Here is a 22502-nt window from a genome sequence, read left to right as displayed (position 1 = left end):
TGGGGGATGAGAGGGATGAGGAAAAGGGAAGTCAAATCCTAGAGGGGCTGGAGTGACAGTTTGAACAGAGGGCGACAGTTGTAGGGAGCCTCCCAAATGCCATAGCAGAAGCTGTGGACCTCCACACTGTCAGACTTGTGTGTGTGTGCGTGTGTGTGTGTGTGTGCACAGATGAATAGCAGGGGATTTCTAAGAGAGGAGGGGGTGTCGAGAAACCTGACACCTAAAATAGGTCTCCACACACACACCCTCTCCCTCCTTCCCTCCTCTGTGAGGAAAAGGAGGCACAAGTGCGCCGCTACAGCTGAGAGGGTCTCCAGGGACTCCTGACTGTGTGAGGGGTCACACACAAACACCCGACAATCCCATCTCCCCTTCCTCACCCTCACCCCCACTGCCTCACCCTCCCTTGTCCCACATTTCCCTGACAACACTAAGCTCATCACACCTCACACACACACACATCCAGCTGTGTGATCATGTAGATGGCACAGACAAGACTAGATTTTTTTCCGCAGCTTCTCTTTATCTGTGTGTGGTGTCAAAGGGCATCTGTTCAGAGGCTTTGTGCTTTGTGTGTATACGTGATGTTAAGATTGACAAGAATGCTTGAAAATATCCAATTTCCTCTTTAAAAAAGGCTTCAATGATCTAAAATCCAAACATTAACAGTATTTTTATGGCTTTGATTCTCTTGTGACACAATGATAACACTTCTGACTTCTTAAGTAGCCTGTCCACCATACTCCATATCCTCACCATATTTCATGTAACCTTTCTGCACTTTGATTCCTCTTTGAATGTCTTCTTCTTTCAGTGAGTTTTTTTTCTTTCAAACACACCAGCTACACATTTTGAATGACTTCTGTTTTGCAAAAGTTTTAATGAATGGGTTACCTTCATGTTTTTGAGCAAACTTGATCATCCTTCTTCCCCATACAGAAAGGTTTTTGACTATTCCTGTGCCCAACATCCCTGTCAGCTCCAAGTTAAAAATGTCAAAGGTGTGGTGGAAAGAAATTGGACAAATCTTTTGAGCAACACATACTTAATCTTGCATCCAAAATTAGAAAAATTGCGGAGACAAAAAAAGATGACAGAAAAGTCGGTGGAAAGTGAGAGGAGCTGACACAAATGTTTCCTTCAGTGAACACCTAAAAGGAGTGCTCCAGGGTGGTGGAACCCACCCTGACCTCCCACTCAGGAACCTTCCCCTTGGGGCAGACACTAACCCTGTGACCCCTGACACCTCCACCAGCTCCCAGTCAAACCCAACCTGCCCTGAGCCTGTGACACTGATACTGGTGGAGACAGTAAACAGACATCAGGGGGGACAGATGGACATACGTACACACACTTTTACACATGCATGTATGTTTGAACCAAATACAGACCTGAAGTCACACATGAATGTGAGAAAAGAAGGAACTCAGGGGAGAAACACTCAGTTGAGTCCAAAGGGTTTTGTTGACATCACAAACCTGAGGTATTTATTGGTTTTTGGAGATTCCCAGTGAAAAAGACAGTGCTGAGATGTTTGCAGGGCTAGTATGCTTGGTATGTGGTTTTACGCCGGTTCCCAACATACTGCAAGCTTCACATTCTGCAACTGATCTGTGTTGTCTGAATCCTGCAGGCCTGCACAGCTGTCAGACCATGACTGGGGGGTGGACAGGCTGCCCATGTGTGTGTGAGTGTGTGTGTGTCACTGTGTGTGTGTTATCCTAGGCCTTTGAGTTGAACACTTCCATTTTTGATTCAGTGACATCAGAAAAGTGATAAATTCAAGCTGCATATTCCGAGTGTCACAGGAATACATCATCTATCATCCCCCTGAAGAGACGCTTCGGATTAAATTGGTACCTTTGCTGAATGCAGCAACCCTTTTTAAAAGAACTACTTTATTCTAACTTTTTGACACACTTGTCTCTTTGTTTAAAAAGCCCTCCTCTTCCTCTTGGCAGACTGTTGGCATTTTTGGACAACTCTCTTTATCACTCCTTGACTACCTTCACCGAGTGCTTTCTTGTCCTTGCTGACTCATACAGTAAATCCAACAGAACTTGAACTTCTCTTTTCTGTGTTAGTATCTGTGTCTGAGTGAATTCCTCACAGGATCAGACCTGCTTTTGATGCCTCACTGGTTTTCACTCGGAGCGAGAATAAGTAGCGAGGGAGGAGGGAGGAGAGGGGGCATATTCAGTAACAAAAAAACACAACTCTACAGAGGTACTGAGCATATTTTGGATGAAAAAAAATGTAACAGGATCAGAGTAAAGAGAAAGTGAGACACAAAAGGAGTAGGAGAGAAGAAGCATGGGGGAGAAAGGAAATAATACTGAAAAAGGTCATTATTTCTGCCAGGGGATTTGCAGTTGCCCCGACAACGAACAAAGCAGAGCTGGTTGGACGATGTGCACAACAGAGAAGGCTGAAAAGAGGAGAAAAAGCCTCTGGAGAGCGAGGGAACAAGAGCTGAGAATTACGGTGCTCATCCACAGGATAATTTCTGGGAATCAGTTAACATTTTGTCATTGAACGCTGGAAAAATAAATCTCATATATACACAGTGATCTCATTATAATACCTTTAATTTCATCTCTAAATCATCACCATTTTCTTAATTTTTCAGGCAAAACTAAAAAACAAGTTATAACGTTAAAAACCTTATCCTGAAGGAAATAGACTCCAAACTGAGAAAAAAATGAATAAACCATGATCACATTGCAGCTAAGTAGGAGAAAAAACTGCACACGTTTCCTTTTTTTTCTTAATGCACAGGACCAAAAGAGAGGGGAGCTTAACCATTAAACATGTGCGTGTGTGTGTGTGTGTGTGTGTGTGTGTGTGTGTGTGTGTGTGTGTGTGTGTGTGTGTGTGTGTGTGTGTGTGTGTGTGTGTGTGTGTGTGTGTGTGTGTGTGTGTTTGGGTTTCCCTGAGCCCTGAATTGAAAAGTGGTGAGAGAATGTTAATGATATGCAGAAAGAAATGAGGCCAGACCAGATGAAAGTCCAGCTAAAGTCTTTATAAACACAAAGAAATGTGAAGAACGAGCATTGGGTGGATGGAGGGAGGGAGGGACAGGAAAGTGGTTATGAAGAGGAAGTGGTGGAGGGTTTCGTTTGCAATAAAGGGGTCTTCACTTGTGAAATACTGATTACAATTTGATAAAAAAAAATAAAAAATAGAAACAAGCATTAACATTCATGAAATAAAATTTGTGAGCCTTACTATTACCCTATATATTGTCATGTGATTAAACTTTTACCATGTAGAAAGTTCATCTAAAAACTCCACCTGCATTTATAGCTTTAATAGTAATAACATGAAAACTACAATAGGTCTGTCTAAAGGTACTTCTTTTCACCTCAGCATGGTCTGAACAACAGCTGGCTCTGTTTCAGTCCAAATATTTGATATAACTGCATCTTTTATGACATACTGAGTCCACACTGAAAGCCAAAGCACCTACATACACTCAGTCTGTTTTATACACTCACAAAAGGGAACACTAGGCAGTAAAAAGTGTATCAGCATTCCTCTTCCCTGTTTATTTAAGGTGGAGCTCACAGTTTTAAATGACCTTATTGTCCCTGGCTGCTGATTGAGGGCCTGCTTAAGTTCCCCTCCTCTCCCTCTTACAGGCAAGTACCAACACATACTGTAACTGCTGCACAGCCCTTTTCTCTCAGCCCGAGTAGTTCAACTTTTTTATGAAATCCAGCATAAACACACACACATGTTGCTCTTTTAAAAACATAAATTCCCATCTTGTTCCTGCCTTGTTGCCTCAGGGCCTCATATCAACGACTCTGTTGGTTCCAGCTCCATTGCTGTGCTTTGCTGCAAACCCTTCAATCTGAGTCATTACAGCCCAGGGGCAGTAATGGTATACAGTTACACCACCAATACTCTGTAATAAAGTTTCCTTTAGAGGTAAATAGCGAGGAAGAGTGCTGAAGGTCTACTTTAAAAGACCTAAGCCAGATGCTGAGGGGACAAGCAGATTTATTCAAAGGTTTTACAAGTTTATATCATCACAGTATCCACAGAGGACATTTTCCAAAACACAAGTGATGAAAAGGTGAAAGTGCTGCAGTATCAAGTATCATATACCCCATATCTCTTTCTTTCTCTGACAAAGAAACTTTGCATTTTCCCTGAAGGGCTTCATATCTGGGTTCTCCCTACAGAGTAGCTCAGGTCAGAGGGCCCACCCACAGGGGCTCTGATTGGGTTGTTCGTCTGCTGGAATATTCAATCAGGCACCTTGCTTTGCGCTGTGATTGGACATAGCCGGTGCAGTTATGTAAATAGGCACCTGGTGGCGCTTGCTGGTCCGACTGTGCAGCTCGGACTGAGGTTTGTTGGTGCTGCGTAGATTCAGACAGAGAGCGGCCAAAGCGAAGAGACCAAAAGCGCAGAGAGACCCGACGCGCTCTGTGTTTGTTGTATTTCTTCTCAGTGACGACAAGTTTCTGAACAATTTGACCGAACAGGGTCAAGCGAAAGTCAGGCGGTGGGTCTTGCACCAGCCGGTACGTTCAGCTGGCTCGGATAATTAGTTGTTTTCTGAGTTTTGACAGAGGTCGTCTGCTGAGCGAAACAACCGCTCCAGAGCGCCGTTTGGATTATTATCCAGTGGACTCGTGGTTTTGAGGGCTAGACGCTGCTTGACTTCGTCTGATAAAGACTTTTTCTAAAAGTTTGGACTGCTGTCAGAGCTCACTTCTTCGTGTCTTTTAGGTAAGTAGTGGCAAACTCCTTTTAGTGTCTCGAGCGCTTCTCCTATCCCTCGCGCGCACTTCACTCCTGGAGAAGCGTGTATAATAATATTGCAGCGGATATTTCCAGCTGTCTGTCTGTCTGTGTGTATGTCTGTGTGTCTGTCTCTGTGGCTTGGCGTCCTCAAGTCTCGGTGTGTTAGTGAAGCGGGCACGGCTGCTCTGGACGCTTGCCACGGGCTTCTGAGAGGCTCATTGGAGGTGTAACGTTGCTCTCTGGGTCCCTGCACGTTTACGTTTGTGGCTTTTACCCACTGCGTATCTGAAATGTTCTGACAGAGTGCATCATGATCTCAAGACCACGCACAAGGGTCACTGTTTGGAAACACATCTTGGTTAATGTGGGTCTTTGATACCTGTGCTAAAACTGTTGCTTTATGTAAAGTGAATCTAGTTAAGAAATAGGCTTTGTGATGCTGTCATACCATTTATTTTCTGTCTTTACTCACTGTAATAGCCAATAACACCCAAATCGTGAAATGTGTGTGCTTAAGTTGTCAACAGAGATTGCTTCCAGTGCAGTCTGTTAAACTAATTATTAACTTGCTTGACATCACACCTTATTCTCAAAACTCAAACACACTCACACACAAATGAAACAATTCTTCGTGCCATGTCAAGCTTCAAAATCTCAGCGCAGCCTTGATGAGTGGATCAGTAAAATGTGTAATGTTTAACATCACCTTAACACATCCAGGTGTTCTCATCTCATCTCATCTCATCTCATCTCATCTCATCTCATCTCATCTCATCATCTCATCTCATCTCATCTCATCTCATCTCATCTCATCTCATCTCACACACCATTGACCTAGTGACCTCCCCAATAAAACCAGCAGCTCTGGTTTCATTCACCTCTGGCTTCATATGAGGTGGTTTTCCTTTAAAGGGAGCTGATCAGTCAACAGAGCCGAACCTGAAATCACATCACAGGGATTCCTGCCACTATAGATAAGCTTTGTTGGTAAAACATTTTCTCACCCCAGGGAGAAGCTGGCATAAAGTTTGGACTCCATCTGATCTCTATATTTAGTGTTTCCTCAGCCAAAAGAGAGGGATGGCGCAAGGGAATCAATCATGTGTGATAATAACTTCTCAACTTCCTCAGTTCTGAAATCAATAAAAAGTTCTGCCCAGAAATGGCATCATTCAGCTTTCTGCCTCTGTTTACTTGAGCAGGCATAAAGGTGAAAACGTGGGCATGACTTTATGCAGTGCTATTGCCAGCTGTGTGTGTTTGTGTGTGTGCATGCCTCTGGGATTGTAGGGAGTTAACAGTAGGTGTGCAGTGCTGCGGGCAGTCACCTTGTCCACCACATCATGATAATGTTACATGTGGATAGTTTTGTGGTCCCGGGAATGAGCAGGCTGTCCAGAGGAGGTATAGCAATGTTAGACTGCTGGAAGGCGGAGGAGGAGGAGGAGGTGTGGATGTGAACGAGGGGGAGGCTATGCTATTTGCCAATAGATAGAGAGGCAATAAAAGGCAATTTTCTCTCCCCCAAACCCTCCCTCTCTGCCTGTGAAGCAAAGGCAGGGGCATAAAGTGAGAAGGAGCCCTGAGTGTGGGTGCACAGCCTCTCTCTGCACGCACAGGTCTGACGGATCCTGTCTGATGGGCATCTAGATCTCCCACAGCGTCCCATGAGAGCCATCGGCCCTGCAGAGCTGCTTTCTATCAGCTGTGCAGTCCAGCAGAGGGAACACAGAATATATTAAACACTTGATGAGCCCTGCTATGTGAGTATAATTGTGTATGCACACAGTTGGGGAGCCATTTTCGTATTGATTAGTTTTGTCGTGGCAGACACGGGAGGAAACAACAATAATTGCAAAATCTGATTTGTTGAGAAGTTTGCACAGAGCAGAGTAATTTGTCAGGCACAAATGGCTCTTTTTGTTTTGTTTTGAGGAGTTCAGTCAGAGATTTCAAACAAGATGGTGAGAAGAGTTTTTTTTTCTGTTAAAGTGAATGTTTACATCACACCTTTTTTGGTAAACAAATGCATGTGTGGGTGAGAAGGTACCACACACAGGAGCACTGTTTTGTCTTGTCTGGTTGATCATTGACCTCAGTCTGTTGTCCTCTATCTGGGTCATTGATTTTGTGGCTTTGTGACTTTGTCTTTGTGTTTCTGGCTGTTTACCATCCTTAAAAGGCTTTTATTGAAGCAGGTGGGGACTAATTCAGAATACAATGGCAGGCTTGGCACAATAACTGGAGTGCACATTTTGCACAGTTGCCTGATCTTTATGGCGCCATTGCTAATGCAGTTTGCCACATGAGAGAGCACAAGGACGACGAAGGTGTTTTTTGGTCTGTAAAAACTGTCTTGGACGTGACTTATCTCATGACTGCTTTGTATGAGGCAGCATGTTCTCTAAATTCTCTTTTCTTGTAATTGGCTCCCACCAGACGGAGTAGGAACCTCAGGCCATGTGTACGGAATTCATTTAAGCCTCAAAGACACGACACGGTTACTTACCTCCCATCTCCACTGTGCTCCTCTGATGGGAAATGAAACCAATTGAAGACAGGACTTCACTGTCCACCCTGTTTTCCTAAACCAATTTCCTCTCAAGTCTAGACAGCTCGGCTTTTCGATTGCTGTATGTGTGGTCAAATGCAGAAGTCGAGACCATCATAGAAGCAAATTTGTTGAGTAATAGGTGTTGACACTTCAAAGCATGGTTATGAGCTGTGGTTGTCAGAGAGTTCTTAAACCTCTTTTTGATTTCCTCTCTATCAATCGCCATACCCAAAGTTCCTTCTTTCTGTCAGATTAGCCCTCTTCACCTCTCCAGGGCACCTTCAACCAGCCCTCCCAGCTCTCTCAGCCCTCCCAGCCCATCCATCCTGCACACCTTTGATCCCTTAATTGATCATCTTGGCAAAGCGTCTCTCTCCACATCTATCATGAAACTCACATTCTCCTTCTTCATCTTCTATCTCTCTGCTCCCTTTGAAGCAGCACTAGATGTTTCATTTATCCACCCCCCCTTCCTCTGCTCATCCATCTCACCCTCTGCCTCCCCTCTGAGTCTCCTCATTTATCTGTTTGCGCTCCTCGTCGAGGGTGCCCTGGTTAGATAACACTGTTGTTGCTTGGATGTAAACTGGGGTCATGTTCTGGTTGGGATGTTTCTTCAAAGGTTTTGTCACAGCTTTTTATCAAGGTGTCTCAGATGTGGCACTCGGATGCCTAATTTTAGCCAAGAAGTTGCAGAAAAACTTCTCTATGTGTACTTAAAATAAAGTTGGCCTATTTTACAGACGCTATAATACATGGAATAAATCTTTTACAATAAGCTTGAGAAAAAGTTTCCCCTAAATAAAAGTAAAGAAATGTAAAAGTTGGCAAGTTATGTCTCCCTAGTCAAGAATTCTCTCCTGTATTACATATTTTATGATTCAGAAAGAATAAATTACAGCCAGTGTTGCCCTTCTGACATCTTTTTTATTCTATGCATTCCTCACATCAAACCTGGCTCAACCACTAGCAGCTTAGTTTGAGATTTTAATGTTGTGCTTAATGCAGCTAAGCCTTCAGTAGCCTTCAGCGGTTAGCTTCAGGCAGAGGTGAAGAGCAGAATACAGACGTCAGGTAACTTCACTTTCTAACTCAACACCCCGAGAGTTTTAACTTCTGGTCTTCAACTAACTCGGCCTCAAGCGTATCCACTTAATCAGACAGTTAAAGCTTCTTCTGCAGCTGCAAAAGGCTTTTTACAACTGTCTTTTATGCCATAGTACTCCCTCACTCCTGAATAATATATTTTTGAGTGAAGTAGGAATCTAATGAGTGATTGTTGCTGGTCTGGATTCCACTGGGCTGAAACTTTAAATGTGAAATAAAGAAGTATATGAGGCTTATAAAAAATAGAAACTCTCTCAATCTCTGGAAACTAGTGTGCACTTCCTCTTACTTTCTTTTCAGCGCTTTTCAAACCTCACACGGTGGTTGGTGGTGGTTTTCTAGTGTTGGCACACACACACACACACACTCACACACACACTGAACCTCACGTTGCTCTACAGCTAATAATTAGTGACGACTCCAGGCAAAGTAGGTGTCTGTTTGAAACCTTGTTTGAACATGGAGGAAAGTTATCTTCAACATCAAAGGAGGCCCGTTTTAATATGTCTCCTTTCTGAATGATAAGTTAGAGTTGTAATGGTATCTTCGCTGATTGAGGCGGTCCTGCCTGCCTCCCTCCCAGGGCTTTGGAAGGGCACATTAGCATCAGGAAAGTGCTGTGTGATATGTAATTTAGCTCTTTTTAGGAGGCTCTTTTCTGCTGAGGGAGGAGGCAGGAGGACTGTGAGTGTGATAGAGGTATCAGCCTGTGCCGCAGGCTTTCAACACAGCTGAATTGTGTGTGTGTGTGCGGGTCTGTATTTGTGTGTGGATTGCTGGAGTTTTGGCAAAACCCAGATGCAATATTTGGATCTTAATTTGCTCTGAGGTGTGAATGTGTGTGCTGAAGGTGGTTGTTAAATATTAAACAGCTTAAAAAAACAGAAATCTTTTCTCGCCCTTCAGCTGTCGTTCATTAGAAACAAGGAGAGAAGAGTTCTGTGACAGGGCCGGGTCACACCAGACTGTTTTTCTCACTTTGACTCAAAATGCTGAGTCTTGCTGAAGTCATTCCTGTTTGACCTGGACTCTGTGGTTCTGTTTCTCTCCAGGCCATCCCTTTTTCCCCCACACTCCCTCCAACCCTCTCTTCCATCTAGAGCTCCCAATCTCTCTGTCTCAATAGCTGCTCACTGGATGAATAATTGTCATCGTCCTGCGGGCAAAGGGTTGCTTTTGTCCCTCTCTCACTCTGGCACTGGAATCTTCCCGTTCGATTACTGGAGGGAGTTTTTCTCCACCACAGCATTCTTCTGTCTATCCCACTGTCTGTCCCTCCGTCTCCAACCGTTTTCTCTCTGTTCATTGTGAGAGTAGCACTGTGCTGTCACATGCCTCCCTTTTCTCCTTTCACCCCATCCTCCCCTCTGCTTCTTGCTTGTCGCTGACAGGTGGCAGAGAAACTGTGCAAATTGAATTCAGGGAATTGGGCTGAGGCTTTGCCATCAACACTGCAGCCCTAAAACAGTTTGAGTGTCAAAGTAGAACCAGAGATTGACTTGCACTCTGCTGCCAAATATGCAAATGTTACCACACATCTGATACATTCTTATGATTATTTTTATCCCTTTTCAGTTAGACAAAGTTAGGAATAATCTGTTTGCTGTTTCGGTAAAGGGTTAACACAAGTTCATCTGAAGTTTAGAGAAAAGTCTCAGTAAATCACTTTCACAGTAGTTCAGTGAGACTCCTCCCTTCCACCCAGGTGCAGGGAAAAGAGAAGTGAGAACAGTCTAACAACATGTACCAACATGTTTGAATCCTTCAGCCCTGAGAACCAAAACTGTTCGAGTTTCTGTCAGTCAACACCAGTTTCCCAGAAGAACTTATTATACATTCACATCAACAGTTATTTCTTCACATGCACAGGCGGGACTGCACTCTGATTCACACGATGCAGCTAATGAACAGCCAACTTAGTGTAGATGCTGTTGAGTGCCCGAGGTGCTAACAAGCTTTCTGCTTGGTGGGAATTTTTCAGTGTTGGTCTGAGCTCACTGTTCTGTGTTATGCTTTATCACTTTATTTTATTACAGTTAGCACCATACAACCTATCAGCATTGTTCTGTGTTGTGGCTTGTTAGTGCAAAACATCCAAACTAGTTCTTGTGATATTTTTATTCCTGCAGTTCACAGACACTTAGGGCGTATTCAGACCTGGACTGTTTGGTCCACTTTAAACGGACCAGGGTTCATTTCCCACGTTGGTGTGGACTTTCCATGCAGGTGTGAATTGACACAAACAAACCCTGGTGCGGACCAAAACCCACTTTTTGAGGTGGTCTCGGTCCGCTTCCAAATGAACTCTGGTGCGGTTCATGGTTCTCCGGTGCAGGTCTGAATACAAACCAAGGTCCATCTGAACTAACTACATGATACATGCGCCTTTTGGGCCTGTAAAGCCACCGTAACCTAACTGTCTTTGGTTCATACCTGATCCTCTGTCTTCTGTTTAGCCACGCTGTTGCTAGCATGTTATGGGTCAGGACATGCAGAGCATAGCATCTCCTTGCTGCGCGCATTCGTCTTTGCTGTTCCAAAATTTGAAACAGTGTTGTTAAGCCTGCTTTGAAGGAGCTGCTCATGAAACTGAAAATGATTTTGCAGCTCTAATAAGAGCACAAACACACATGTTTACCTCCATTTCCGGGTCTGTATTCTGTGTGCTGCCTTTGTCAGTGCTGTCCAATGAGAGCACTGATCGTCACACACGTGGATGTGTTTACAGAATATAGTCCACTTGCAAAAAGTACAATCTGAATACAAACCGCACCAAACTAGCAAAATAAAGTCCTCTTTTGGTCCAGACCACACAAGTGGACCAAAGGACTTTTCTGGTCTGAATACAGTCTTAATGTTTGAGGCATAGGCAAATCCTGGATCTACAAGTATGCCTTGTAGCTTACTAGCTCATGTTACTACTGACAGGAGAAAACACCTTGCTAATGTCTTCTTTCCTCAACAGTCATGGTTTGAAATTAGAACAGCTGTTGGATAAATCACCTCCCAAAATACAAACACCAAACGAAGTGGGTACATTGTTCTCACAGTGTTCAGACAGACTATTGAGTGCAGTGCAGAAAAGTGTTTGTATAAACTGCAGAGGTAACACATATAAACCAGGGCCCATTTGCACATCTAGCCATTAGCGATGAAAAAATGGTGAAAGAAAAGAAAAATGTTTAGCGGTATTCATGAGCCAGATTAATGTCTCAGCAGAGTATTATATTTAATGGCAGTAGACTCAACCATTACAGGTGCTAACAGCATAATTGCTGCATCTGTTGGGCTGTTTTAAAGAACACGGATATTGTCCTCATGTGTCAACATTTAAGATGAAACATGCAAAGAGAACAGCTTCAGTCTATATTCTTCAACTCACATGTCCATTTCTTCTACAGTATATTTTTTTCTTGCTCCTCATGTTTATCTCTGTTTAAGCAGAGTGGGAATGCACAATTCAAATTAGTTGTAGGTGTTTTCCAGAAAGTTCCCTTGACATATGACGTCCTGCCTCGCTTTCATGGTGCAGTAAGTCACTTGGCCAGTTTTTGGAAGTCGTGCATGCGGCTAACACTACAGCCAAATGGGTCGTTCCATAACTGTACGTAATGACTAATGGTCCCGTTTGTGGAATAACTGGACGTGCATACAGAACCAGGTTTTTTGAGAACAAATCCCAGATTTAGTATCAGTCCATTATTGTGTGTCATTTGCAACACCAGGCCTGAATCAAAGCAAGAATTAAGCCCATGGACCTCATACTACCTGTTTTTTCTGAGCCTGATACCACTGACCACATTTAAAACAAGCTCTTACAGAGATACAGGCTGATATAAATACATTATGTTGAAGCTAACACCAGCTGGTTTATTGAGCTGGCTGATGTATTGGTCCAGCTCTATCAGGAACCACTGAACCTGCACCCCTCTAGCTGAAGGTACGGATGACTGGGCCTCTTCATCAGACTCTGAGGCTTCTTAAATTGTTTTGTGTGAAACACTGATTGTGATTCAAAGGCAATGTGTACTCCATAGATGCAATTTCCCTGTTTTTTAAACATTAAACTGTGTTTTTAATGGAAAAATGTGATTTTTCACACGACAAATTGTATCTACAGTTTTCCCTGATCAGCACTAGTGGCTCTTAAGCAAAGAAAGAATTGGAAACCATAAATAAAGAAGCAGTGCTTCTGTCCTCCGTAATGGAGCAGTGCTTCATCCCTGTGCTTACAGATCTGTTTGTGTGGCTGCAGTTGATGAGGGCATTATTCATTTGGCAGACCAACCTGTGGCAATCAGTCACCATTTGTCTCTGTCAGCCACGCAGATATGCTGAGCAATGTTCAGACTGTTTCAGACTGAGGGGCCACACAGACCCACTTTTAAGTAAAAGCCATGCAAAGAAAATAGAAAAGATTGCAGTTTTACTCTTTAGTCATGATTGATCCCAGCATTGTATAGCTGCATGATAATAACACTGACTTTATTACATCATTTTTTCTCCGGCTTTTCACACTGCCCTCAAGCCTCTGTTCGTGATTCTCTGTTTTAAACCAAGTGCACAGATGACTTTCTTATGAGCAGTGTTGTTGCAAAGCTCTGCTTTATGATACTGCCCTGCTGAGTCCTTGCTGCTAGGACATTTTATGTTGAATTGGGTGTTTTTTGTTTGCAAGCTGAGATGTCTTAGTGAGTGATGTGATGCTTAGTGCAACTACAGCTTTCCTGGAAACATGATTTTTATTCTATAATCCCTTACCGTGCTTTCTTCAGTGTTTTATGATTCACTACTTCCTTTGGTAATGCTTCAGTCACATGCTACACTTTCTCCTTCTCTTGTTCCTGCTGTTTAATTTGTTTTTCTGACTTGACTGCTTCTCCTTCGACTCTCATTACCCTGTTAAAGTGATTCATCCATTCTTTCCTCCTGCATCCTCAACCTGTAGCAAAACCCAGTAAAATCAGATTCCACAGTCATGACTAGCACTTCCTTGTAAAGATGACACACTACTGCGCAGTTTGATGACCAATGTGTGACCAAGACTATGACTAAGAAGACTGAATAACAGCAAACTTTACCAAAAACTTCATAGGTTGTATGAAAGAAGAGAAAATGTGTTCAGACTCTGGTTTCCACCCCGACTGACTAAAAGGGAGTGATTGTGTTTTTCTTTTCGTAAAGGACATAAAACAGTTAGACGTATTTCAGTAATAAACCAAAGGAGAGTGGAGAAGATTATTTCAAGATGAAAAAAGAACCCACAGAAAGATTTGTGCTGCCAGACAACTCATCGCCCTTGAGTTGGGTCTTCAGTAAAAACAAGACAACAGTGGCCCCACAGGGAACAGGGCTGGATTCACACCGTCCTCAAGTCTCAAGGAAACAAGCTTGTTTTTTCAGGAAAGCATCAAATGACCTTGTTTTGTTGGCTGGCACAATCCCAACCTTCAAAGTGTAAAGATTCAAGATTAATTTATGCTTCCTTCTCCTCAGGACTCAGAGGGCAGTGGTGCATACGACCTCTCTGGCTTCCTCATGCGCTGACGGAAATCCAAAACAAAGAGCTCACTGCTTTCTGTCTCCCTGCAGCCATTAGTCATGTCTAACCGAAGCAGCGTGTTTCTTTATCTGGCTGTGATTTAAGACTTCACACATCGAAAACTGTGTATGAACAAGGACAGCGTTTCAGAGAGGAGTGAAGCATTTAAAATTCAAAGCTTAAAGCCAGTGAAGTAAAATCCATTCATTTGACCATTTTGATACAAAGCAAGTACATAAACTGTGTTTAGTGCAACAGTTGGCTTCATCCTTGTCATGGGTGATAATGATTTGGGAGAGTTTTTTTTAAGTCCCTGTGAGGACTTTCTAAGTGATCTTGGAAAGGATTTACACTTATGTATATGCCTGATCATAATCCACAACTTAAATTGAGATTATCAGCACCAAATTAGGTTATTTTTTAATAATATTTCTTAGTATCTGTTCAGGACTTGACTGACTTACAACACGTAGAAGTTCCCATAAGAATACCATGCTGGCCAGCAAAGTTTAGCAGTGAGAAGAGAGATCTGTGTTTTTTCTCTGCTGAGAACTATTTCTTTGATTAATTTTGTAGTGATGGTAGACACTTGAGCAGAACTTTTTTTTCTTTGTTTGTTTTCAAAAAAAGGACAAGAGCAGAAGAAAGCCAAACAAGAGAGTGATAAACCACATAGTAAAGGCTAAAACATGTGATCTGTTTAAACTTCAGTTTTCAATAAAAAGAAGAGCCAGGTTATGTTCGCTCTGCTTGGTGAGGTTGGGGCTGGTAGATGAATACTGACTGCACACAACCAGGATTCAGTAATGCTACAAGTTACAGTCACATCTCAGGGCACCAGACTATGAGTAATGTGAAATAAAGATGATTACTAAACAAGGATACAAACTGAATTTGCAAAGTTTGCTCACTTTTTAAACACTTCTTCTCTTTGAATTCTGTAAAAGGTTGTTCTGAATAAAAAGGTTGGTTTCGAAAAGATCTGATGTGGGGAATGGAGTCTTTATCCCAGAAAAGATACCAACTTTTCCGGATAGCCCTCACAGACCCTTAAAGAGCAGCAGTTTCCAAAGTTTCTTGCACCCTCTTATCTTAATATGAGAAAACCCGGGCCTTAAGGGGACCAGGTCCCAAGTTTGGAACCAGTCTGCATCAGTGGTACTGAGGCTCATCATTGCTCAGAAACAAATTAAAACCAGTTCAGCATATTCATCAACTCATGTAAATACTTTAAATCATCAGAAGTTCAAGATAAGGTTCAGGGCTGTCACTGTTACCAACATGATCCAACATTAGGCAATGGACATGTTAAGTTCAATTAAATATTTTGTCTGTTCATTCAGCAGTTATGAGACTTTACAATTTAGAAAATAACCCCAGACTCTTGAAATTAGGTCAAAATGTTTTGGAAACATGAATTTTTGAGAAAGACTTTGTGCCAGTCCCTTTAGTAAAGTGTTGAAGTGCTTCAAAAGATGGAATAAATACTAACTCTGAGTGAAAACCAGAGACACTCTTTTGTAAAGATGCTTTCACATAATGACGGGTCACTCCAGCAGCTTTTTAATATGGACTATGGATGATCGACAGGCCTAAGCTGCAATCCATCAGCCACTCCTCTTGCTTTTCAGCCACAGCGGGAGCTGTTCCAACAACTCTGAAGCTACATTAGTACGTCAGGCTCCTAAGAGCCATGTCCCTGCACTGATTTATTGTACTGAAATCAAAATGGAATAATAACAAATCATCGTGAAAAGCATGAAGTGACTTAGATGGTTTTTGGCTGTTGAGGTTTTGCTGTTGACGGCTCTCTTGAGTCTGGGATGATGGTTATGTAACTGTAACCAAAAAATAAAAGGACTTAACATCGACTGTGATTGATTAAGCCTCTTGGGTTTCAAGTCTATAAGTTAATTTTTATTCTGTGCTGACACTGAGGTGAAGTAATGCCTGTCTGGATGGTTGGAAATCTCAATACAGCTGTAAGTTATGTTATTCTGTGGAAAATCCTCAGCAGTGATGTAAAGCCACCTGAATAATTCTTGAGGTCACTCCTGACATCCAGACTGGCTTCATTATATACCTGGAATTTAAGAAAAGTGATTTCAAACATTTGGGTCCAACACAAGGGGCTCTCTAGAAAAAGCGCTGTTCTGTGCCAAGGCAGGCCTGCCAGTTTTTTAACTGAGGCAATCTAATTATAGAGACCCTGGCAAACTCTCTTTAATGATGCAATCGTTGCTAGTTTAAAAAAGTCCTGTGTGTCTCTCGGCTCTTAACTCTTCCCCTCGTTTTTCGGCTGTGTATTTGTTGTGCAGGACAGAAGCAGCAGCTGCTCATAAGTATTCATTAGTCCTGCTTATGGATTAGCCCAGACAAAATGCGCGGGTGTAGATTGGGGCTCCACACTGAGCTGCCTCCTCCAGAACACAGCAGGCCCTTCTCCTTCTTTCCCCGAGCACTAACCACAGCTGTTCAACACCACTTGACTTCTCCAACAACAATGTGCTCCGATGGCTGTGGACACTTTTCTTCCTCACGCCAAAACATTTGTCAGCCCTCCTTTCTTCTCTTGTTTCTGAAGCCTTTGTTTCTCTGTGGTGTGTTGGGAAGCAGTTTGTCCTCCTGTTTCTCATGTATTGACAAACTGTGATGAGACATTATCAGATCATGTTTGTTGACATCGGTTGTTATGGTGATTGCTTTGGGTTGGGGGCCCAAGTCATCAATTTCCAGCTCCTGTTTTTTGCACACACAGCGTTGTCCAGCCCCATATTTCAGGGTTTTGTCATCGGGCACACTCACTGCTCTTCTTAGTCATTTGAACATCTTGGGTGTTTGCTCGGGGGGAAAAAAAAGCCAGCCTCTCTCTTTCATTTCTTTTACCATTTGCAACACATGCGTCGAGTATCAGGTGCTTTGTGTCTCCCATACAGGACAGCTGCACAGGCTTGTGATCCCTGAGATCTCCTTTATGCCCACATATGTGCCTCTCACACCAAAGCGCGCACACACACACACACACACACACCACAAGGCTATAAGTCATTCTCTGTAGACCGCCTACCCCCTCCCAAATCCACACACGCCGTGTAACCATGTCATCGCTGCTCTTGTTCCAACGTCTCCGCCCTGTTGTGCCAGCGCAAACTCTACTCCACCATTCACTCCTTTTCCATACATTCCCCCCTCCACTCCCCCAGCTCTCTGTCACTACAGCTGTGTGTCAGCTGTTGGCCTGTCCCAGTCTGGCTGGAGAAGAAGCTGAAACACAGAGGGTCTACAGGGAAGCTGGTCTGGCCCCTGTGACTCTCCCACCTGTCACTTCTACTTCAGACTTCCACTTATCACAAGGTTTCTTCCCTCCCTCTTGCTTCACCACTGGAAGTCTTCTTTACACACGTGTAAAAGTAAAATATGCACAAGGGATAAAGCCATGAAATGGAATTATTTTTCCTGCCTTATCAGAGAAAAAAAAGCACACATATTCACAGGGTAGACGCATTAGGTTCTATTTCGTTCTAAAAATACTTTAGATCCTGTACACCTCGCTAAATTAGAAGCAAAGTAATTTATTTCTTCAGTGTTAAATTCTGCCTTTGAGACAATCATGTTTTAGTTAAAAATGTTTCAGCGAGATGTTTATTCAACTTGGACGCTACAGTTTCTTGTATTATTACATTTTTTAAGTAATGGTCCTCTTCTGTTACAACACAGCTCCACAGCATCACAAAAAGCATCCTCCAAAATAAACAAATTGTTAAGTTAACTGCTCCCTGTATCCTTTGAAATGAAAACAGAGAAAAACAGCCTTCATGAAGTATTCTTTGCTCGAACTTTGTGACTTTTGATGCAGGCATACGTTGCAGTTTTTTTGGTGATTTTTTTTTAATTTTATGTGATTTCATGGTGATTTAATATGCAAAATGTCTCCAATAAACGTTTATTGTCAAATCATTTCATTTCAAAACGTTGTCCATGCATTGTTTGTGTCCTCATTAACTAAAAATTTGACATTTGTCCATCTGTTTCCATCACTTTCTTTTCTTTCATTCTACATCTTAAGTTATTTTTTGTATAAAGTCATCTCCATCTAGGCGCTTCAAATAAAATCTGTTCAATTGAGAGAAAGTGAGATAGAAATCTGTCATTTTGATGACTTATTATAATTTCAAATACAAGAGAAGTATAAAATCTCTGTGACTAAATGAGGTTGGCTAATTATACCATCCTCAGTTACCAAGCTGTGTGTACCATTCTAAAGGCAGCAAAGTATTATTGTGTCCCGCATTCTGCTGCCAGAGAGGGAAAAACAAATTAGTGTGTGAAAGTGGCCTTTGTTGTAAGGCTTTATGCCTGCTCCTCTGGGGTTTGGTCCATTGCTGAGCCCCGGCACGCAAAACATTGAGAAACAAATGACTGCGAGACATGCTACGTGCTTCTTGCTAAGAGGATTTGATTCGGTTTGGTAATCAATGAAGAAGATGTTGAGTGTGTGAGCTCAGCAGCCGCCAGCTGAAACTGTTTACCTGCAAGCAAAATGTAAATCTGATCTTGAAAATGAGATTGTTGATGAAGTTTCAACAAGCAGAGACTTGAATCCTAAAGTAGATGTTTTATAATATCTCTCTCTTTTGGGGGTTGCAGGTATGCCTGTGGTCGCCAGCGTGTCCCCGGACAGGTAACCAGGCGTGTTGCTGCTGACATGGCCTTGCTGACCCTGCGGCTGTTTTCTGTGCTCACAGTCCTGCTGGCGCTGGTGTCATCTTCAGAGGACCATGAGTGGCACTTTAACCCAGGTAGGTTATTTCACATGCATGCAGAAATAATCATTTCAAAACTGGTGGAGGATAAATTGTTCCAAAGTCCCATCAAACAACTAGCAGAGTGCCTTGTAGCCCCTCTACTTCATGGCATAGGGCCAAATATGTTTTAATTTAATTTAACCTTCATTTAACCAGTTTGGTCTTGTTGTGATTAAAAACCTCCTTTTCAAAGGGAGACCTGGCCAAGACAGGCAGCAGCAAAAACACAAAGTTACAGACTGAAAATACAAAGAGGTACAAAGTAAAATTCACAAAGCACATCATTATGGATTAAAAACAGAGCAATCTGTGAGTCATATCTGGATTAATTGTTCAAACAGTCAAGCTAAAACATCCACATCCCATAGAACCTGCTTCTATGTCTTTCATTTTAGATTTAAAAACATTTAAGGACACCAGCTCCATGAGCTCTAAGTCATTCTGTGGGTGATTACAGGCTGAGGGTGCAGAGTACCCAAAAGCCCCTTTTCCAAAATCTGTCCAAGTGTTTGTGACTGAGAGCATAAAGAGATCCTGAGAGTGCCTAGCACTTTGCATGATAGAAACACATGAACAGAGGGGAAGCAGATCAAGAATTGCTCCATAAACAAAGGTGTACCAGTGTAAGAGCCTATGGGTCGCCAAAGTGGGCGATCCAACCAGAAAGCACAACAGTGGTGAGTCAGAGATTTACAATTTGTAACACACCTTAAGGAGGCATGGTAGGCACTAGGCAGTGTCAACCATATGGAGACACTGTGCAAAGGCGTGCATATACAAAAGATCACCATAATCTAAAACAGGTAAAAAGTTGCATTGACAATTTCTTTTTTAGATAAAAAGAGAAACCCAGCTTGCTTTATAATAAAAACCAAGTTAGCCTCAGCTTTTTCACAAGACAGTGCATATGACTTAAAATCTAAGGCAGGGATGTCAAACTCGTGCCATGGAGGGCCAAGAGGCTGCAGGTTTTCCTTCCAACGAAGAACTCCACCAGCTGATTACACTGATTACCTCACCTTCAAGCAGAGAGCAGGGACTAATCAGTGAAACCAGCTGGTGGAGTTCTTGGTTGGGAGGAAAACCTGCAGCCTCTTGGCCCTCTATGACACGAGTTTGACATCCCTGATCTAAGGAGTCTTCAATCAGTATACACAAGTATTTGCAATATTGTACACACTCAATCTTTTTTCGATCAACGGTAGAAAACACAGAAATATTTTGAGACCTGGTCTTTGATCTGTTAAAAAAAAACAGGAGCTTGATTTTATCTGCATTTGAAACAAGTTTTAGTTCATGCAATGTGTATTTTGAAGGACCATAAAGGTTTAACAGCTTGTGCAAGATATGCAGCACAGCAGTACACAGTGGTGTCATCAGCATAAAAATGTAAGATCATCCATACAAAGGGTAAACAACAGTGGGCTTAACGCAGAGCCCTGCTGCACACCCTTGTGGACAGATATAACGTCAGAGCATACACCGTCATATCTTATGCAGTGTCACTGATTGCTAAGATAGAGAACCAAGCAACAGCTTCTTCTGAGAGTCCTGAGCTCAGAAGTCTAAGTTTTAAAAAACATCACGATTGACTGTGTCAGAAGCTTTGAACAAATCAATAAGAAGTGCAGCACAATGCTGGTTCTTGTCCACTGTGATGCCCCCTGTAGTGCCACTAGGTTTGGTGATGTCATCCTTGAGGTGTGTCTGACCTGCACTTTCCTTCTGGAGCACACTGATTGGGGTAACTCAGCACACCTGAGCTGAGGTTATTTAAACACTTGTCACTCACTTTCTCTCTCCTTCTTTTGGCTTCCCACCTCACAGGTACTTTGTGTTCTGTTAGTTCTGGTTGGTTATGATTTCCTAACGTTTTTCCTTTGTTTGCATTTAACAACATTTACACACACACACTTTCCACTCATGCACACCACACACCACTGATTTTGCTGACCTTTCACATCTCATTCAGTCAATACTTCATTTTGAATTCTAATTTGGTCTTATTTGGTTTAATCTGGTTTAATAAAATATCATTTCAAACAAAGTACATGGTGTTTTGTCTCCCTTTTTGTCATGAGCTTTGAGCCGGGTCGTGACATCCACTGTGACAGAAAAGTTGTTTACAAATTTCCAAATGTTTTGGAAGAGGATTCAGTACACACACACACACATTTCTGTGATGCTACTCTCAAACAGTATTTTTGAAGTGGGGCTGTGCGAAGTTTACATTATTAGTAAAACAGTGTTTGCCCATCAGCTTGGCATTTGTTGAAAAACCAACTGGAGAACTGGCAAGGATGCTGAAAGAAAGTGGCTTTCTGATTGCTGAGTGAAGCTCTGAAAATTATCTAGAGAGCACACTTACATTGACATTAATGATGATGGTGAGCATACACAACCATATAATAAAACTCACCCTGTCTGCAGCATTAACACTCTAACTCCTGTGCCAGTTCTCTGCTTAGTTTCTCAACAAAGGTAACACTCTTAGTGTTGACAGGTGCCTCATACAACCCCACCGAACTATCACTTTTTGTCCAAAAGCTGAAATGGTGCAGTAATGTTTTTCTAGTCCATCAGTCACATAAACTGCGGGTATTTGGCAGCTGATATCACATCGCAGTTTCAGAACTGATTAAAGCTAAAAACAGATGTGACAGTGAACATCTGGTGGACCATATTCCAAAGGCGAATAATATTTTTTACAACCTGCTGGCTTCTTTTGGACAAAGCTTTTTGTAGCATTCAATTACTTCAGAGCTTGCATTTTATTAGCAAGATTTAAATAATCTTTAACTCCCAATTTCCTCCAGTAACTTCTAAGCTAGCTGAAATTTCTGAAAGCTGAAAGCTGTCATCTAGTTAAGCTTGAGAGTTGTCCCGTTGCTGAAACTTAGGTTAGATTTCTCTCCAGTTTTTAACCCTTATCCTTTACTCCTGTTGCCTACTGACCCTGGATAAGATTTAGTAAAAACTGTTTGTCACAATCAGACAACTCATGGCACACAGCTGGTCAGTTTGATTTTATAGCAGTGTTTGAAGTTTCCAATATGAGCATGAAATAAAAGTGGTCACAAGCTCTAAAATATTTTTTAGAGGCTTAAACAACTTTTTTGACTCCATATTTACTCACACTGGGTGTGCGCCCCCTAAATACAGCCTCATTGTTATGGCTTGTCAAGAGGCACATTTCAAGGTTGTTTATTCCCACAAATTTAGGCAAAATTACACTTTAAAGCCCTTTTCCCTGTCCTTATCCCTCCCACTGTCGTGTCCTCGGGCACAGCAACCGCCCGTCCTGCTGCTCCAACATTCTCCTCACATTCTCAGATCAGTAAGGCTCATTCTCCATGCGCTATCAACAGGCTATCCTGTGTCCTCTCCCTGTCTGCCAGCCAGTCAGTGTGTAATAAGAGAATGAGATAGCTGGGCGGCCCCCCCCCTCCGCTCATCAGGACCACTAATGCACAGGCAGCTCATGAAAGTGTCAGTCAAAATGTCAGAGGGGGGAGGGCATGAGGGATTAGTGAGTGTGAGCCAACCAGGTGTAACCAGAGGAGACTGTTTGCTGTGTGGTCAACCTTCTGTGTGCTGCAGCGAGACTGTGAATGAGACGAGGCTGCCAGAGATGGTTATTATTTTAATCATGTGCTGATTGTTTTTGTTTGTGCCAAACTTATGCCTGTCAGTAAATATTTACATGCTGGCATGTAGAGAGCATGAAGAAAGC

At 42.5% G+C, this 22502-nt stretch overlaps 1 protein-coding gene across 3 annotated transcripts in view; it reads left to right on the top strand.

Annotated features, from left to right (window-relative positions):
• Window positions 1-4353: 4353 nt before the first annotated feature.
• ddr1 (discoidin domain receptor tyrosine kinase 1) overlaps window positions 4354-22502 on the top strand; it is a 50949-nt gene continuing 32800 nt past the window's right edge. For 2 of the 3 annotated variants that reach the window (XM_074683052.1, XM_074683051.1), the window contains exons 1-2: window positions 4354-4746; window positions 18612-18763. In XM_074683052.1, the coding sequence (XP_074539153.1) occupies window positions 18670-18763 (94 nt within the window). In that variant the 5' untranslated portion in view covers window positions 4354-4746; window positions 18612-18669. The remainder of the gene's footprint in view (window positions 4747-18611; window positions 18764-22502) is intronic. The other variant, XM_074683050.1, reaches the window with a different exon arrangement.

Source organism: Halichoeres trimaculatus, unplaced genomic scaffold (genome assembly GCF_033239565.1).
Source record: "Halichoeres trimaculatus isolate MK-OKI-2021-1 unplaced genomic scaffold, fHalTri1.1 fHalTri1_scaffold_12, whole genome shotgun sequence".
Taxonomy (NCBI): Eukaryota; Metazoa; Chordata; class Actinopteri; order Labriformes; family Labridae; genus Halichoeres; species Halichoeres trimaculatus.
Note: the sequence above shows the minus strand (reverse complement) of the source record. Positions and strands in the feature narration are given on the sequence as shown.